The following is a 12,987-nucleotide window of genomic DNA, read 5'->3' as shown; positions in this document are numbered from 1 at the left end:
TAGCCCTCAGGATAATACCCTCTGTCAGTGGCTGCCTTCACCGAACACCCTGCACATCAGATTGGGACAAATAAACATCAGTAAAAGACCCCATCTGAACAGCTGGGAGTTGGTAGATTTCTGCAGCTATAGTAAAAATACTGTATTATAATAATTGCCCATCAATCTATACACCCATCTTACAAATGCTTAGCCAGTAGAGGACTATCGGCGAGACTGGGGGTCTATCCCAGGCAGAAAGAGCAGGAGGATCATTCTGGAGAAGATGCTCATCCATCACTAGGCACCCAAACACTGTGGGCAATTTAGAGACACCAATTCATCTACCTGTAAAACGATCAACCAGAAGATGTCCCACTTTTTTGGTACCCTGATCAAAATCAATAGATTGGATATTTATGTCTACCATTTACAATTCCTGATCTGATGTTTTAAAATACACACACACACACACACACACACACACACACACACGTTTGTAATTATATCTTTGTGGGGACTCTACATTCATTTCTATGGGGAAAACTCTAATCCCAAAACGACCTTAACCATAAGTAACCAAACTTATATATCGGTTCAGGACATCACTGAACAAAATTATTTTTTTATTTTTTGTATATACTTCTCTTTTAACAAACAGGTATATATACCATTTTTATATATACACATACATACATACAGTATGTAGATATATATGCTTCACCAGAAACTGCAAGGGCGGGACAATGAGAATATCTGCTAAATATTTACAAAAGCTTAGCATTTTTCGCAGTGTTTCAGTGCTGCGGGCGAGATGGCCATCTGCAGTTTGCAGGGACGGCAGGCCGGCAGGACGGCAGGCTGGCAGGCCGGCCCTCGGCGCTCGCCGCCTTTCCTGCACGCCCCACGGTGCACGCATAAAGCGCCCCTCATTTTCGCTCGGGTCCGCGTCTAAACCGAGGGCAGACAAAAAGAGGGGGAGAGAAAGACTGGTGTGAATGGCTTCTTTTCTGGGGGGAGGAGGCAGGGGAGCGGGGGGGGGGGCACGGCGAGGCAGGAGATGGAGACAAAGCCGGACCATGCCATCCTCGCAGCAGGCCGCACGGGGACTGGACGTGCCAAGCTCAGAGGTGGTCGGGTGCGGTGCCAGAGCTTGCAGACGCACTGCCCCGAGTGACGCGTTTGCTATGGAGGCACGCTGGATCATCTGTCATCTGCGCAGCAGGACGCCAGAAAGATCGGCAGCCAATAAAGAAAATAATAATAATAACAATAATAATAATGTCGGCATTGTCTAGCGGCTTCCACTGCCGGGACGGGAAGCGGTATGCAGGCCCGGCGGGATAGCGCCGCGCTCTGACAGGTCATCCCGCTGAATTCCCCTGGCGAGGGGACAAACGCTGGCCGGATCTGGGGCAAAGATGCACCGCCAGCCCAGATGCCACTGCTGCTTCACCTGGGGGACATCGTCTGAGACGGAGAGAGAGGCCGGCATCCTGCTGGGCACCGTTCTCCCCCGCTAAAGCAAACCAGCAGACCTCACTGACAGCTTCAAGCTCTTATACAGCTGGGTACTGACAGCAGGGACTCTCATGGGACTTGAACCTGTGACATTTGGGACATAATTTGTGGAACTGGGCGGGGGGGGGTGGCTGGGGGAGGTGCAAGTCCTTAGTCCTTGCAGGGACAACCAGTCCCTTCGTTTTCTGAATTATTATCAGCAAGAACAAGGGGAGGAATGGGATCCGAAATGGGGAGGGGATGAGATCCACGCCGTGCACCGTGGCCCAGGAACAGGAGCTTCTGTTACACCCCTGTTACTTCATAGCGGGTAGCTAGACGACATGAATGCACTCTGAAGTGTAACAAACGTGTCCTCAGATCCCTTGTGCAATCAGGGCATGTACATGTACATGAGCACATAAATACGGGAGGTCCGGGTTAGTGGCGGATGGGGGGGGGGGAACATAGAAGTTTTGGAGACCTTGGTCTGTGCCACATGGCCGCGAAACATTATATCCCTGCACGTGGAAATTCTCGCCTTTATGTTTTCCCAAGGAATAAAGCGTGAAAGAGGCCTATTCAGATTGCTCACTCGCAGGGATCGAGGGCGCTGGTGTTTTTCAAGACCAGGACTGGGCACCGTAATGATGAATGCGTCCCCCTACTCAAGCTGACTCCCCTTCCTGTCATAATGGCAAAACATACTTTCCACATTGGGTGGGAATTCACTAAAACGAAAATCCTAACTGACCTTCGGACAACATTCTGAGGATATTGCCCGCCGGAGCGACTGGCGACATTAAAGCATCCTTCAGAAGGCCGCTAGGTTCCAAAACAGAAAAGCAAGCACAGCAGGCTATTTCTGGCAAAGTGAGATTGAAAAAAAAAATCATATGAATAGTTCATTTGCAAATATAATAATTGTCTCGACTGCTGATTCGCCATGCCTCTTTAACTCATATATGCATTTAATTTGTGAATAATTCTGCTTTATTTAGGGGGTAAAATTACATATATAATACCTAAAGAGAATTATTTAACTAAACAATTAGTTATGGGCACAATGTTTTATAACTGGAATTTACATAATTCTAAATTCTCCAGGCAACAGTTTAATTATTTCAAATGGTTCTTCACTGACAGCAAGCAAATAAAATCTTTCCCATTGTATGCAGTGAAATAAATTATGTGTATATTGTTCATTAAATTAACCTACGCGAAATGTGGAATGTAACTAAAAACAACAGCTTGTGTTCACAATAATCTTGCTTATGAATAATGGGGAAATTAGCTGCTGACAGCTGGTTAAAGGTCTTTCATTTAGTCGTCCCAGAAGGAGTACAGTTTTACTCTATGAATAAATAAGGTATGTAAAAATGTGCAAGAGCAGGCGAATAAGCAAAATGTATGGAAACGAGAAATAAATACTGAACTGATCCAGCCATCATTTGCACACGAATCCATCTGTCACCAGAATGTCCTCTGGGCATCTTTTATAGAGGCCTTAATGACTCAAAGACATATATATATATACATATATGCACGCGCACACACACGTCCCCACAATGTGGAAAAAAAACCTGTTATTTTGACTTTGTGGGGACCGTTTTTGATAAAAATCTGAAAAATCTCTTAGGGCTGGGTGGGTATGAGTTAAGCTTGTCATTTTTGGAATTAGGGTTTTGCCTCTAGAAATGAATGGACTATCCCCGCAAAGATATGTGTGTGTGTGTGTGTGTGTGTGTGTGTGTGTGTGTGTGTGTGTGTGTGTGTGTGTGTGTGTGTGTGTGTGTGAAATTAAAAGCAGGCCATCCCTCACAGTATTATTCGATGAACACTGGACACAGATCTACAGAAATGTTACACTTCCCACAAAGCACTGCTGGCTTCCTGCCTCAGTCAGGAAAAAATACAGGAACTGTTAAATAAAAAATACGAACAGAATGAGAAGAGGGATTTGCCACTGGGGAGTATTCAGTATTATACCTGGAGTTTAGAGGCTGACAGAAGTTAAATTAAAAGCAACTCTGTTGATTTATTTGGATATTACAGCAGGACACAATGCTACTGACTGTATAAATAAAGTTCCATTATTTGGTGCTTATTTTAAAATATTATTATTCCCCCCTACTGTTTGCGTTATGTTTTTAATATTCTCTAACCTGCACCTGTGTTTCAAGCAGGAATGTTGGCTATCTAACAGGCATGCTGGCTAAATAGCACGATAGCTAATGGCCAAATTAGCTAAATAGCATTATAGATAATGGGCAAACTAGCTAAATAGTACGATAGCTAATGGGCAAACTGGCTAAATAGCATTACAGATAATGGGCAAACTGGCTAAATAGCACGATAGCTAATGGGCAAACTAGCTAAATAGCACGATAGCTAATGGGCAAACTGGCTAAATAGCATTATAGATAATGGGCAAACTGGCTAAATAGCACGATAGCTAATGGGCAAACTGGCTAAATAGCACGATAGCTAATGGGCAAACTGGCTAAATAGCACGATAGCTAATGGGCAAACTGGCTAAATAGCACGATAGCTAATGGGCAAACTGGCTAAATAGCACGATAGCTAATGGGCAAACTGGCTAAATAGCACGATAGCTAATGGGCAAACTGGCTAAATAGCACGATAGCTAATGGGCAAACTGGCTAAATAGCACGCTATCTAACAAGTGCATGCTACCTAAAAGGCTCACGGTTAAATAGGGAATGCTAGCTAAACAGCAAGCTAGCTAAGGAGTACCGGGCTAAACAGCGAATGATAGTTCACAGGCGCGTCGACTAAACAGCATGCTAGCTAAGATAGGGTGACCAGATAATCCATATCATCCCAGTCACCTTGGGTCAGAGCTAGGACGGAATTTGTAACCTACCATTTCAATTACAAGGACCTGAATTTCACTTAAGCACCGAGTTCTTGCTGATTGGTCAGTGTCCTATAATCATGCACGTGTCACTAATGTTAATGAGAAACAGCTGGATGAGTCATTCAGTCAAGGAAACAAAACCAGTCAAAGCACAAGAAGAACTGAACAACTTAGCCAAGCGCAGGAGCCTTTCGGTTTTAAGATAGTTTGTAAAACCTGAAGTAGCTCAAGTTGTCCGGGATGCCCTGGATTATCCGGTAGCTAAGAGGCACATGCCGGTGTGTGATTCCTACATAAGACCAACATCTCAGCCGATCTTCGCCACTGGGATCACAAGAACCTCTGTGTTTCCAAACAGGTGAAAACAATTGGCAGCCTGAGGGCTCCTTGTGAACCTTAAGCAATGGGCAGCCCCTCTCAGAGGGACACATCATTATCCGAGCTCTGGCAGGGTAACCTTCTACTCCAGCATGATGATCTCTGCTTTTTTTCCCGGCAAGATCAGCCGAGGATGACTGTAGACACAGGACAAATGGATAAGTAACTGCTTAAAATCACATAAATTCCTACAGAAAATCCCACGTGAATTCCGCCGCGGGTCACCGGCTGCGATTATCAGAAACCCTGATACAGTACTTACGGGTGTAATTAATCCCTTTTGGGTAATTAGACCACAGCCTGTAATCGACCATGAAAAAAAGTGGTCTGTCTGACCTCTGTTTTGGGATGTGAGACATCTAAGATCTGCTTTGGCATATAAATATTTACCGTACCCGCCAAATGTATGCATGTGCTCCTGACCTCTGTCCGCCGCATAATGCACTTACTGCACTACTTATCTGCATGGACTTGGGCTGGAAGTAACTGTCTCAGTATATAAATTTAAATGTTTCTCTTTCATTGCTTTCTTTTTGTCTGCTAAGTGCAATCAGTGTGGCAACTGAAGGTCTTCCTGCTTACATTTGGGTAATTCGATACTTCATACTGATTAAGTGGCAGCTCTCATGAAAATGAATCGCTCCGCTTCAGGAGAACGACGGTCAAAGACACTCAGGGGCCCTTGGACTCCCCAGCGCTTTCTAGGACTGCTGTTCCAGCAGCTACGCCATGCCGAGGTCTAATAGCTATCACCATGCTAAGCTAGAAAATGTACAACACCGAGGTCTGACACCTGCCTCACCAAGTTAAGGTGGAACCTCCACGCCACAATGCTGAAGGGTCACATCGGAGTGCCCAAGTTAAAAAGATCAGCCCTTACTGAGGTCAGAAATCTTCCTGGAGAAGGCTGAGGGTCATCGTAACGGAGACCTGCGACTGTCACAAATGTGATCACGCGACCCTCCCATCAGCTGTCCACATGGACATGAATACTAAATGCATTACCCTATACTGTCATTTCATTCATTTATTCATTCATTCATTCATTTTCTGCAACCGCTTGGGAGGATGGGTGGGCGGAGCCTATCCCGGAGGCTATAGGCATAATACAGCATAAATATATATTCCAATACAGTACAAATATAAATAGAATATATAGTCCATACACTGCATATGCCAGTGGTGCCTACATTTCTCCTTTATTCATATCAAAGGGTCTATTCTCACCGTGACAATGCCTTGGGTAATCGGTTAAAGAAGACAGAAGGAAGGATGGATGGACAGACCTTGGAGAATGCCAAAGGGACATGAAATGCCTGGGGGACCAGATCGGCCTTCCCGATGGAAGCAGTGTGGCTGTACTACAGGTGCTCGTACTGCATTTAAAATTGCCAGCTAAGTCATGTAACAGTACATCATCTGAAAACGTGGGACAGTATTCCCAGGGCCCCAGAGTCTGAGCACAACAGAAGCAGGAGGTCAGGTTGCAGTCCTCTGTATTCCAGGTAGCTCCCACCGCTGTCTCCAGCATATTTATCCTGCTGTAAGGAGACAGTAGGGTGATTTGCTCACATGGCCTCAAATGCCCCCCCCCCCTCCCCCCCACCGCTACAATCCATCCCCCCCAAGTTTAATATTACGCCACAGCACAAACACGCACTGAGCACTCAAGAAAACTAGATCAAATGGACTCGGCTCCTGACTAGAAACCAAATCCAATCGTGTCAGACCTGCCTTAAATAAACTGAATGGCGCTCTGGGGTGGGGTGGGCAAGGGGAGACGCCGCTGACGGGGAGAAGAGAGAAAGCGCGGGACAGCGGGATTCCTCAGAGGTCACGTGATGCCAGGCCTGCCAGCGAGAGAGCGCTCAGCCGAGGCTCAGGTGACAGGCTCGTCTTGTAATGCAAATTTAGGTGTAATGGGCTCCCCTCACTGTAGCCGACAGGCTTGGAGGGCGGATTCCGGACACTAAGGGTGCCCCTAGAATAGCACTTTGTGACATTTTCTCAGGACCCTGAGCTACCTCCCTGAACTGGGACTATCATTCCTTCGGCCCCGTGTGAATGGACAAGACGTACAAACCAGTCACATTACTCTGATCATCTGGTTTAACTCCAACAAAAAAATAAACATTCAACTCTTGTTTCCACACACGAGGATTACAGGTCCATCTGCAGCAGAATCTCAGAGCTCCCCGCGTGACGTGAGGTGGGCTCTACCCGGACGGCACAGTCACGTCCAGCTAACACGCGGTCGCACTGAGCTCTTACATAATCCAACTGCTGTGAAAGAGATTCTGTCCCACCGGCATCTACAATTCTGCTGGGTACGCAAAGGACAGAATGATCGATGTTATCGAACGAGCGGCACACATATTTGGTTTCGCCAAAATCTGACAGGTGGGCCTTGGGCTCCTGGTCGTTACCCACAGGGCCGAGCTTGTGAGTTCGACTCATTTTCTGAAAGAAGCTATAAAATATCCAGTCGTGTGGCCTGTTTTGCTCATTCTGAGTCATCAAAAAGATTCCCATCTTCTCCATTAACCTCTGAACGCTTGTCCTTCCAGAACCTCCATGTGACATTATACAGGAATAATTAACCACGCTGCCAATGCAGATACAAAATGCGATGCCACTTTTTCCTGTAAATTGTCATCTGTGAATTATACACAGAAAAAAAAACACTATCTGTAATAATAACTGTGAATACAGTCATTTTTATTTAATAGATAGCTATGCTGACAAAAACTCCACACAATTCATTTAGCTTAATTCCATGTTTAGTATTTTGTCGATGTAACAGCAAAATCCATTCTTGTACCAAACTTCAGCACTGAAATAGGCCAACGCTTTTATTAATTGTACACAATATGGCCTACGTACAGCATGATGTCATACTGTTGGGCCTGAAATGACAAGCAGCACAGCTTCTGAAGTCATCTTGAATAAATGCTCTCTGCATGGCATCCAGGAGCCTACCGACTGGGGCTGCATTACTGCCAATCCTCTTACATCAATATAGTGTGAAGAGCCCCTACAAATTTAGTGAAAATTCCAGGTCCATGTATCTATCAATTTTTACAACCATTAATCTAGTACTAAGTAGCCTGGATCCAAAGGCACTAGGTACCAAAGGACTGCAGGGGCCCAACACTGTATAGGGGCCCCAAAATCAAACATCAGAGGCCCAATGAAATTTACCAAGTAAGACCCCTCCCCCTACCCCACCCCAAGGTGATTTTTTGCCAGAATTCCTAGCTATGCCCCTACGCATGGGATACATTGAATGGGACCCCAGTCTATCACAAGGCACTTGCTAATACAGAGAATCACGTATTAAAAGGAAATTTAGAGCATTGACGTTCCACCTAACCTGCATTGTCTGACTTTTATGAAACCCAGGCAAATATGGGAAGAAAACATAAACTCTGCAGTCCGGGAGAAAAGAGCAAAGGGGTACATACATGCCCAAGGGATGCGGTAACATGCAGGAAAGACTCGCGTTTCTTTAGGGACTGTCTCTACTGTACGGTGTTACCACAGACACGAACCAGCAATCAAAGGCAGAGGCCTGAGATGCTGGAAAGCGAGGATCACGGCACTCTGCCTCTGAGGGCTCGGCCTCCCAGGGCTGCACTTCCACAAAGGCCTGACTCAAAGGCTCCCCCCGAAGGCCAGAGGCAGAAGTCACTGAAACCTGACACCCACCACGCTGCCACTGGCACAGACTGGCGATCCGCGTGGCACCGCCGACTGGAGCCGCTAAGGGCCCCAGGCTGAAGCAGGCGGCAGCCGGCAGCCAGAGGGCCCGGAGCTGCTCCTCCGTCCAGCAAAGAAACTTGAGAAAGAGTCTGATTTTTGAGGCCTCGTGTTCGCCACTCCTCTGGCCCATTTCTTAATCCTTTTGCCATAAACCTCTGAAAACGTGCATGGTAGGTGTGTTCACCTACGCTGCCTTTGAGGATAAATATGTCAGTAAAACACATTTCCCACCTAAGCAGTAAAACAGCAGGCGCAGACCCATACAGAGCGATTCAAAGAAGCACAGCACAGCAGACACTTTAACACGTTTATGTTATGTAATATATAGTCTCAAAAGGACATGTTTTCATTAGCGATTACTTACACTCATATTTATATTAAAATATATCATTTTAAGGAAACTACATATATATTAAAATTTATTCAAACAAATTTGGTCACATTAATGCAAAAAAACATACAAATTAACCAGAATAAGTGCTAAAACTCCATACTAATACAGGAATTACAATCTTTTAGCTGACGTTAATTACAGGTTTGCTTAATTGTCTCACTTTAAAAAAACAATGCCGCAGTCACACCCCTGTAATTTCCGTTATTCCATGACGCATCACATTAAACATCGTAGTCATTCGTCAAACTAAAAAAATGATTTATACCACAAAATATTAACAAATCTGAAAGCATTTTATACGAGCAATGAGCAAACTAGTTTTTTTCAGCTCTAGTGACAGACAGCCCAGTTCTTCTTAAACAAGAATTCAACTTATTCACTGGCATGAGGACCACCAGCACAGTCTGCCAAAACCGACAGACGACAAAAGCGAAACAGCCGCCTGTACTCAAATATACATCGGTGAAATAGCCAATACCATTAAAATGGCAGTAACCTGGCATCGTAAGAAAATCACAAAACATTACAGGCACTTCCATGATTAAATATCTTACATATGTCTGCGCTCTGAATTGATGTCTTCATGCACATATACACTGAGATTCCATTTTATTGTGGCCCAAGAATATAGAATTATTCCATTGACTGATGCTACGGTAATAAAAGCCATTGTTCTTCGCCGTACTCTTCTGAAACCACGCAGACGTCAGTTTCCAAATAATAAATGAAATGGGTTTTCGGCGTTTTTTTTATGATTCATAATTTACAGACCTCAGTCTGTTACTCATTACTTCCACCATCTTTATATTAGCTATTTATTCTTAAATTACCGTTTCAAATTCAGAGAAAAAATGTAAAAAAAAAAAAAAGAAAGAAAGAAAAAGAAAAAAGAAAAAGAAAGAAATAAAAAGCGGCATTATTATTTTTGCAAAATAAATGCTGTGGATGAAAAGTGAAAGGGTATGCCTGCTCTGCAAAGACTTTAAAACATGATGTTTTGAGGACCTGCACATTTGTGAAGACCGAGCTTACGGACACGCTTCGTTAAGTTCCGAGGCTTCGTGCCAGGGTCATCTGTGCTGCTCTCGCTTTTGCCGTCGCCTTCGCTCTGCCGCTCTCTGTTACTCGTCTCGGACCTTTATTATCGTTGTAGTGGCAGTGATCTCTTTCCAGGACACAGATATCACTCCTGTCACCACAAACTTCCTTAGGCGTCTGCCAGTAGCTACAAAAATAAGGTGGCAAAATGAAGGGAGATATGAAGGTGCTGAGAGTAAAGCTGGCGCCTGTCGTTTTTCTGCCCCCAGACGTGGCCTGTATCCCACCCCACGGTGTGACTAGGCCACCGTCACAGTGCCAAGGTAAAGCCCCTTTGGTTCAGTGCTGAGGGCCGCCCCTCACACCAGGGAGGGTTTTGGGAACAGGCCACGTGCTGCTTTATCTCTCGGTACCTGCTCTCCGTGTCTTACCTATGCCCCCATACGCACTGTTCCTCCAGAACCATCACAAACCCAACACGACGTCGCTCTGGACCAATGAAACTGAGGTTCTGATGATGACAATGTCATTTCCCCCTGATCTTTATTTTAGGACTGCAACCCTGGTTACAGCCACAGAAAAAACACACACACACACACACACTGTGAAACTGTGAAATTCAGCTGTGCCCTCTCACTTTCGAGAGCTAAAAGTGATCAGGATGGTCACTATCCATGTGGGCCAATGAATCATGTTAAATTAAACCACTAGAAATTACGATGCTCTTAAACCAAACCATTTCTGACACTCTATACAGTTTGTCTGCTATCAAATTTAAAATACGCGATATTCTCTTGTACTACACAATTTATTATGTTTACCCATAATTGTGTTTTCCTTAAGTGCATTATGACCTTTTTAATGCAACTGGTGTACAATTATTTTCAGTTCAAATGTAGATAATTAAATAGTAATACAAACGCCATTGGATCTGCTTTACCGACGTATTTGGGCAGCTTCTATTAAAGCTCTGAAAATCCTTTAAATGAATCTGACGGTTCTTGTATCTGCAGCTACAAAAGTTAAACGTTGAATAATTGATGCTGGAATCACACGCCGATGCGCAGCAGTTCGCATGTTTCCTGCGTTTATCCCCGAGCGGCGACGCTGCAAAGCGCTGATCTGAGAAGCTGCGGAAGCCCGGAGGTGCCGATGGCCGCCTAAGGAAGAGGCAGAAACCAGAACGGATTGGATGCCATTTTCACACTCAGTGTATCCAAAGCGAAATAACCCTAAATGTGATTATCCGCTGGAAGAAGCGCACTTCCAGCCAAACCCAAGCTGCGTGTCTACGGTATTCGACGAGACACACGGCTGGTTACGGATATTATTTCATAGGTGGGCGAGCCACCAAACACCTGCCTGTGATGAAGACATTTTACTAATCACGTCTCACTCATTAAGACACTTAAGACCCGGAGATTGAAGCGGACGGCGGTACATAGGCGGACACAAAACTTTGCACAAGTGCGGAAAAAAGGCATAGAGACAATCCGGTGGGGGCTCATTCGAAAAAGGTCTGGGCGCCTCGCACAAAACACAATTAGACATAAGCAGTCCTTGTTTAATTTTGGGTTTAGCCACCTCATCTGGCTCCTCTCGATGCGGAGGAGCAGCGGCTCTACTCTGAGTCCCTCCCGAATGACTGAGCTCCTCACCCTATCTCTAAGGGAGAGCCCAGCCACCCTGCGGAGGAAACTCATTTCGGCCGCTTGTACCCGCGATCTCGTTCTTTCGGTCACTACCCAAAGCTCATGACCATAGGTGAGGGTAGGACTTCAATCTAGCGGCCTGTCTTACGAGCACGGGGGGGGGGGGGTCGAGACCCGGCGTTACAGCAGCCAAGGTTACTCCGAAACAATCTGCAATTGCAATAAAAAGCGCTTGCAAAGCACACGGGGAGCATCAAACACCCCCTGCATTTTCGCTTACAAACAATGCGCCTGCAGTCCGACTGGCTTTTCAGTATAAACACGCTGTAAAAGTCCCGACTGCACATACAGCTCTGCTTCTATACATGTTGATTCGTTTTGTGATAATCAGACAAGAGAATTATTAATCATCACCCAGCCTGATAAGAAAAACGATCATAAAACATTTCTTAAGTATACATAATAGACCGACAACATCGTTAACATTATCCACAACCTCCAAACGGCGCAAATGCACATTTTAAAATCTTAAAAATGAATTAAATAGCACAACCGGTAGTCTACTGCAGCTACTTAAACTAACTTTTCGTGGAAAATTGAACCGAATCACGTTTTATCATCTAATTTAATATAATAGCCTGTTGCGATTCGCACAAGTTCAGCGATTCCCGTTACGTTATCTTTCCTATACATGTAAATTATCACAATACGTCGAGGTTTTTTTTACCAGTGTAACGAACTACCTTTATTATATATTTTATCTAGTTAGGCGCACGGCACAATTTAATTACCTATATATTGATGATACAGACAAGTGGTTTGTAAAATGATCCAGGCAACGTGGTTCAAGTGATTTGTGCCCTGGCAGCGATCTCCCTACACCTTGTCCCAAATTGTCGCTGAAACGTTTCATCTTACAAGCTACGATCGGCACTTGTTCTCCGAAAAAAAAATACTGAACACGTATGCCTTACCTTCAACAGCCCATACAGTAGGTAGTATCCATAAAAAAGACACGATATCCATAATTGCGCGTTTCTGATGCAGTAGAATGAGAAGCCCAGGCATTCAGATGAAATAGGTCCTGCGAGCCATTGACAGCGCCTGAATCCCGACTGCCAGCTAAACGGAGCCCGAGCCGGCGCAGCGAGAAAAGCCGAGCCGACTTGGGCGAGACCAAAGGCGCAGACACGGGGGGCGACGCCTCGCGGGCAGCCCCTCGCCGCGCTCGCACGCTTCTCCAAATCAACTTTTACGTGACATGCGGCCAGTAAGAAACGCGCCGCGTTCCCTTCGGTCATCATCCGCACGTTTTTCTTCTTTGTTCCGAAAAATTTCTAGGCTGTGCCCACCTGATTCAAAACCACAGTTTCCCCCATTTTAATCAAGCTGATTAAATCGTA

General features: G+C 45.2%; 1 protein-coding gene across 2 annotated transcripts in view; it reads right to left on the bottom strand.

The window, feature by feature from the left end:
• ephb2a (eph receptor B2a) overlaps nucleotides 1-12,698 on the bottom strand; it is a 91,403-nt gene extending 78,705 nt beyond the window's left edge. For both annotated transcript variants that reach the window (XM_049017775.1, XM_049017776.1), the window contains exon 1: nucleotides 12,559-12,698. In XM_049017775.1, coding sequence (XP_048873732.1) covers nucleotides 12,559-12,652 — 94 coding nt within the window. In that variant the 5' untranslated portion in view covers nucleotides 12,653-12,698. The remainder of the gene's footprint in view (nucleotides 1-12,558) is intronic.
• Nucleotides 12,699-12,987: the final 289 nt, after the last annotated feature.

This window comes from Brienomyrus brachyistius, chromosome 6, assembly GCF_023856365.1.
Source record: "Brienomyrus brachyistius isolate T26 chromosome 6, BBRACH_0.4, whole genome shotgun sequence".
Taxonomy (NCBI): domain Eukaryota; kingdom Metazoa; phylum Chordata; class Actinopteri; order Osteoglossiformes; family Mormyridae; genus Brienomyrus; species Brienomyrus brachyistius.
Note: the sequence above shows the minus strand (reverse complement) of the source record. Positions and strands in the feature narration are given on the sequence as shown.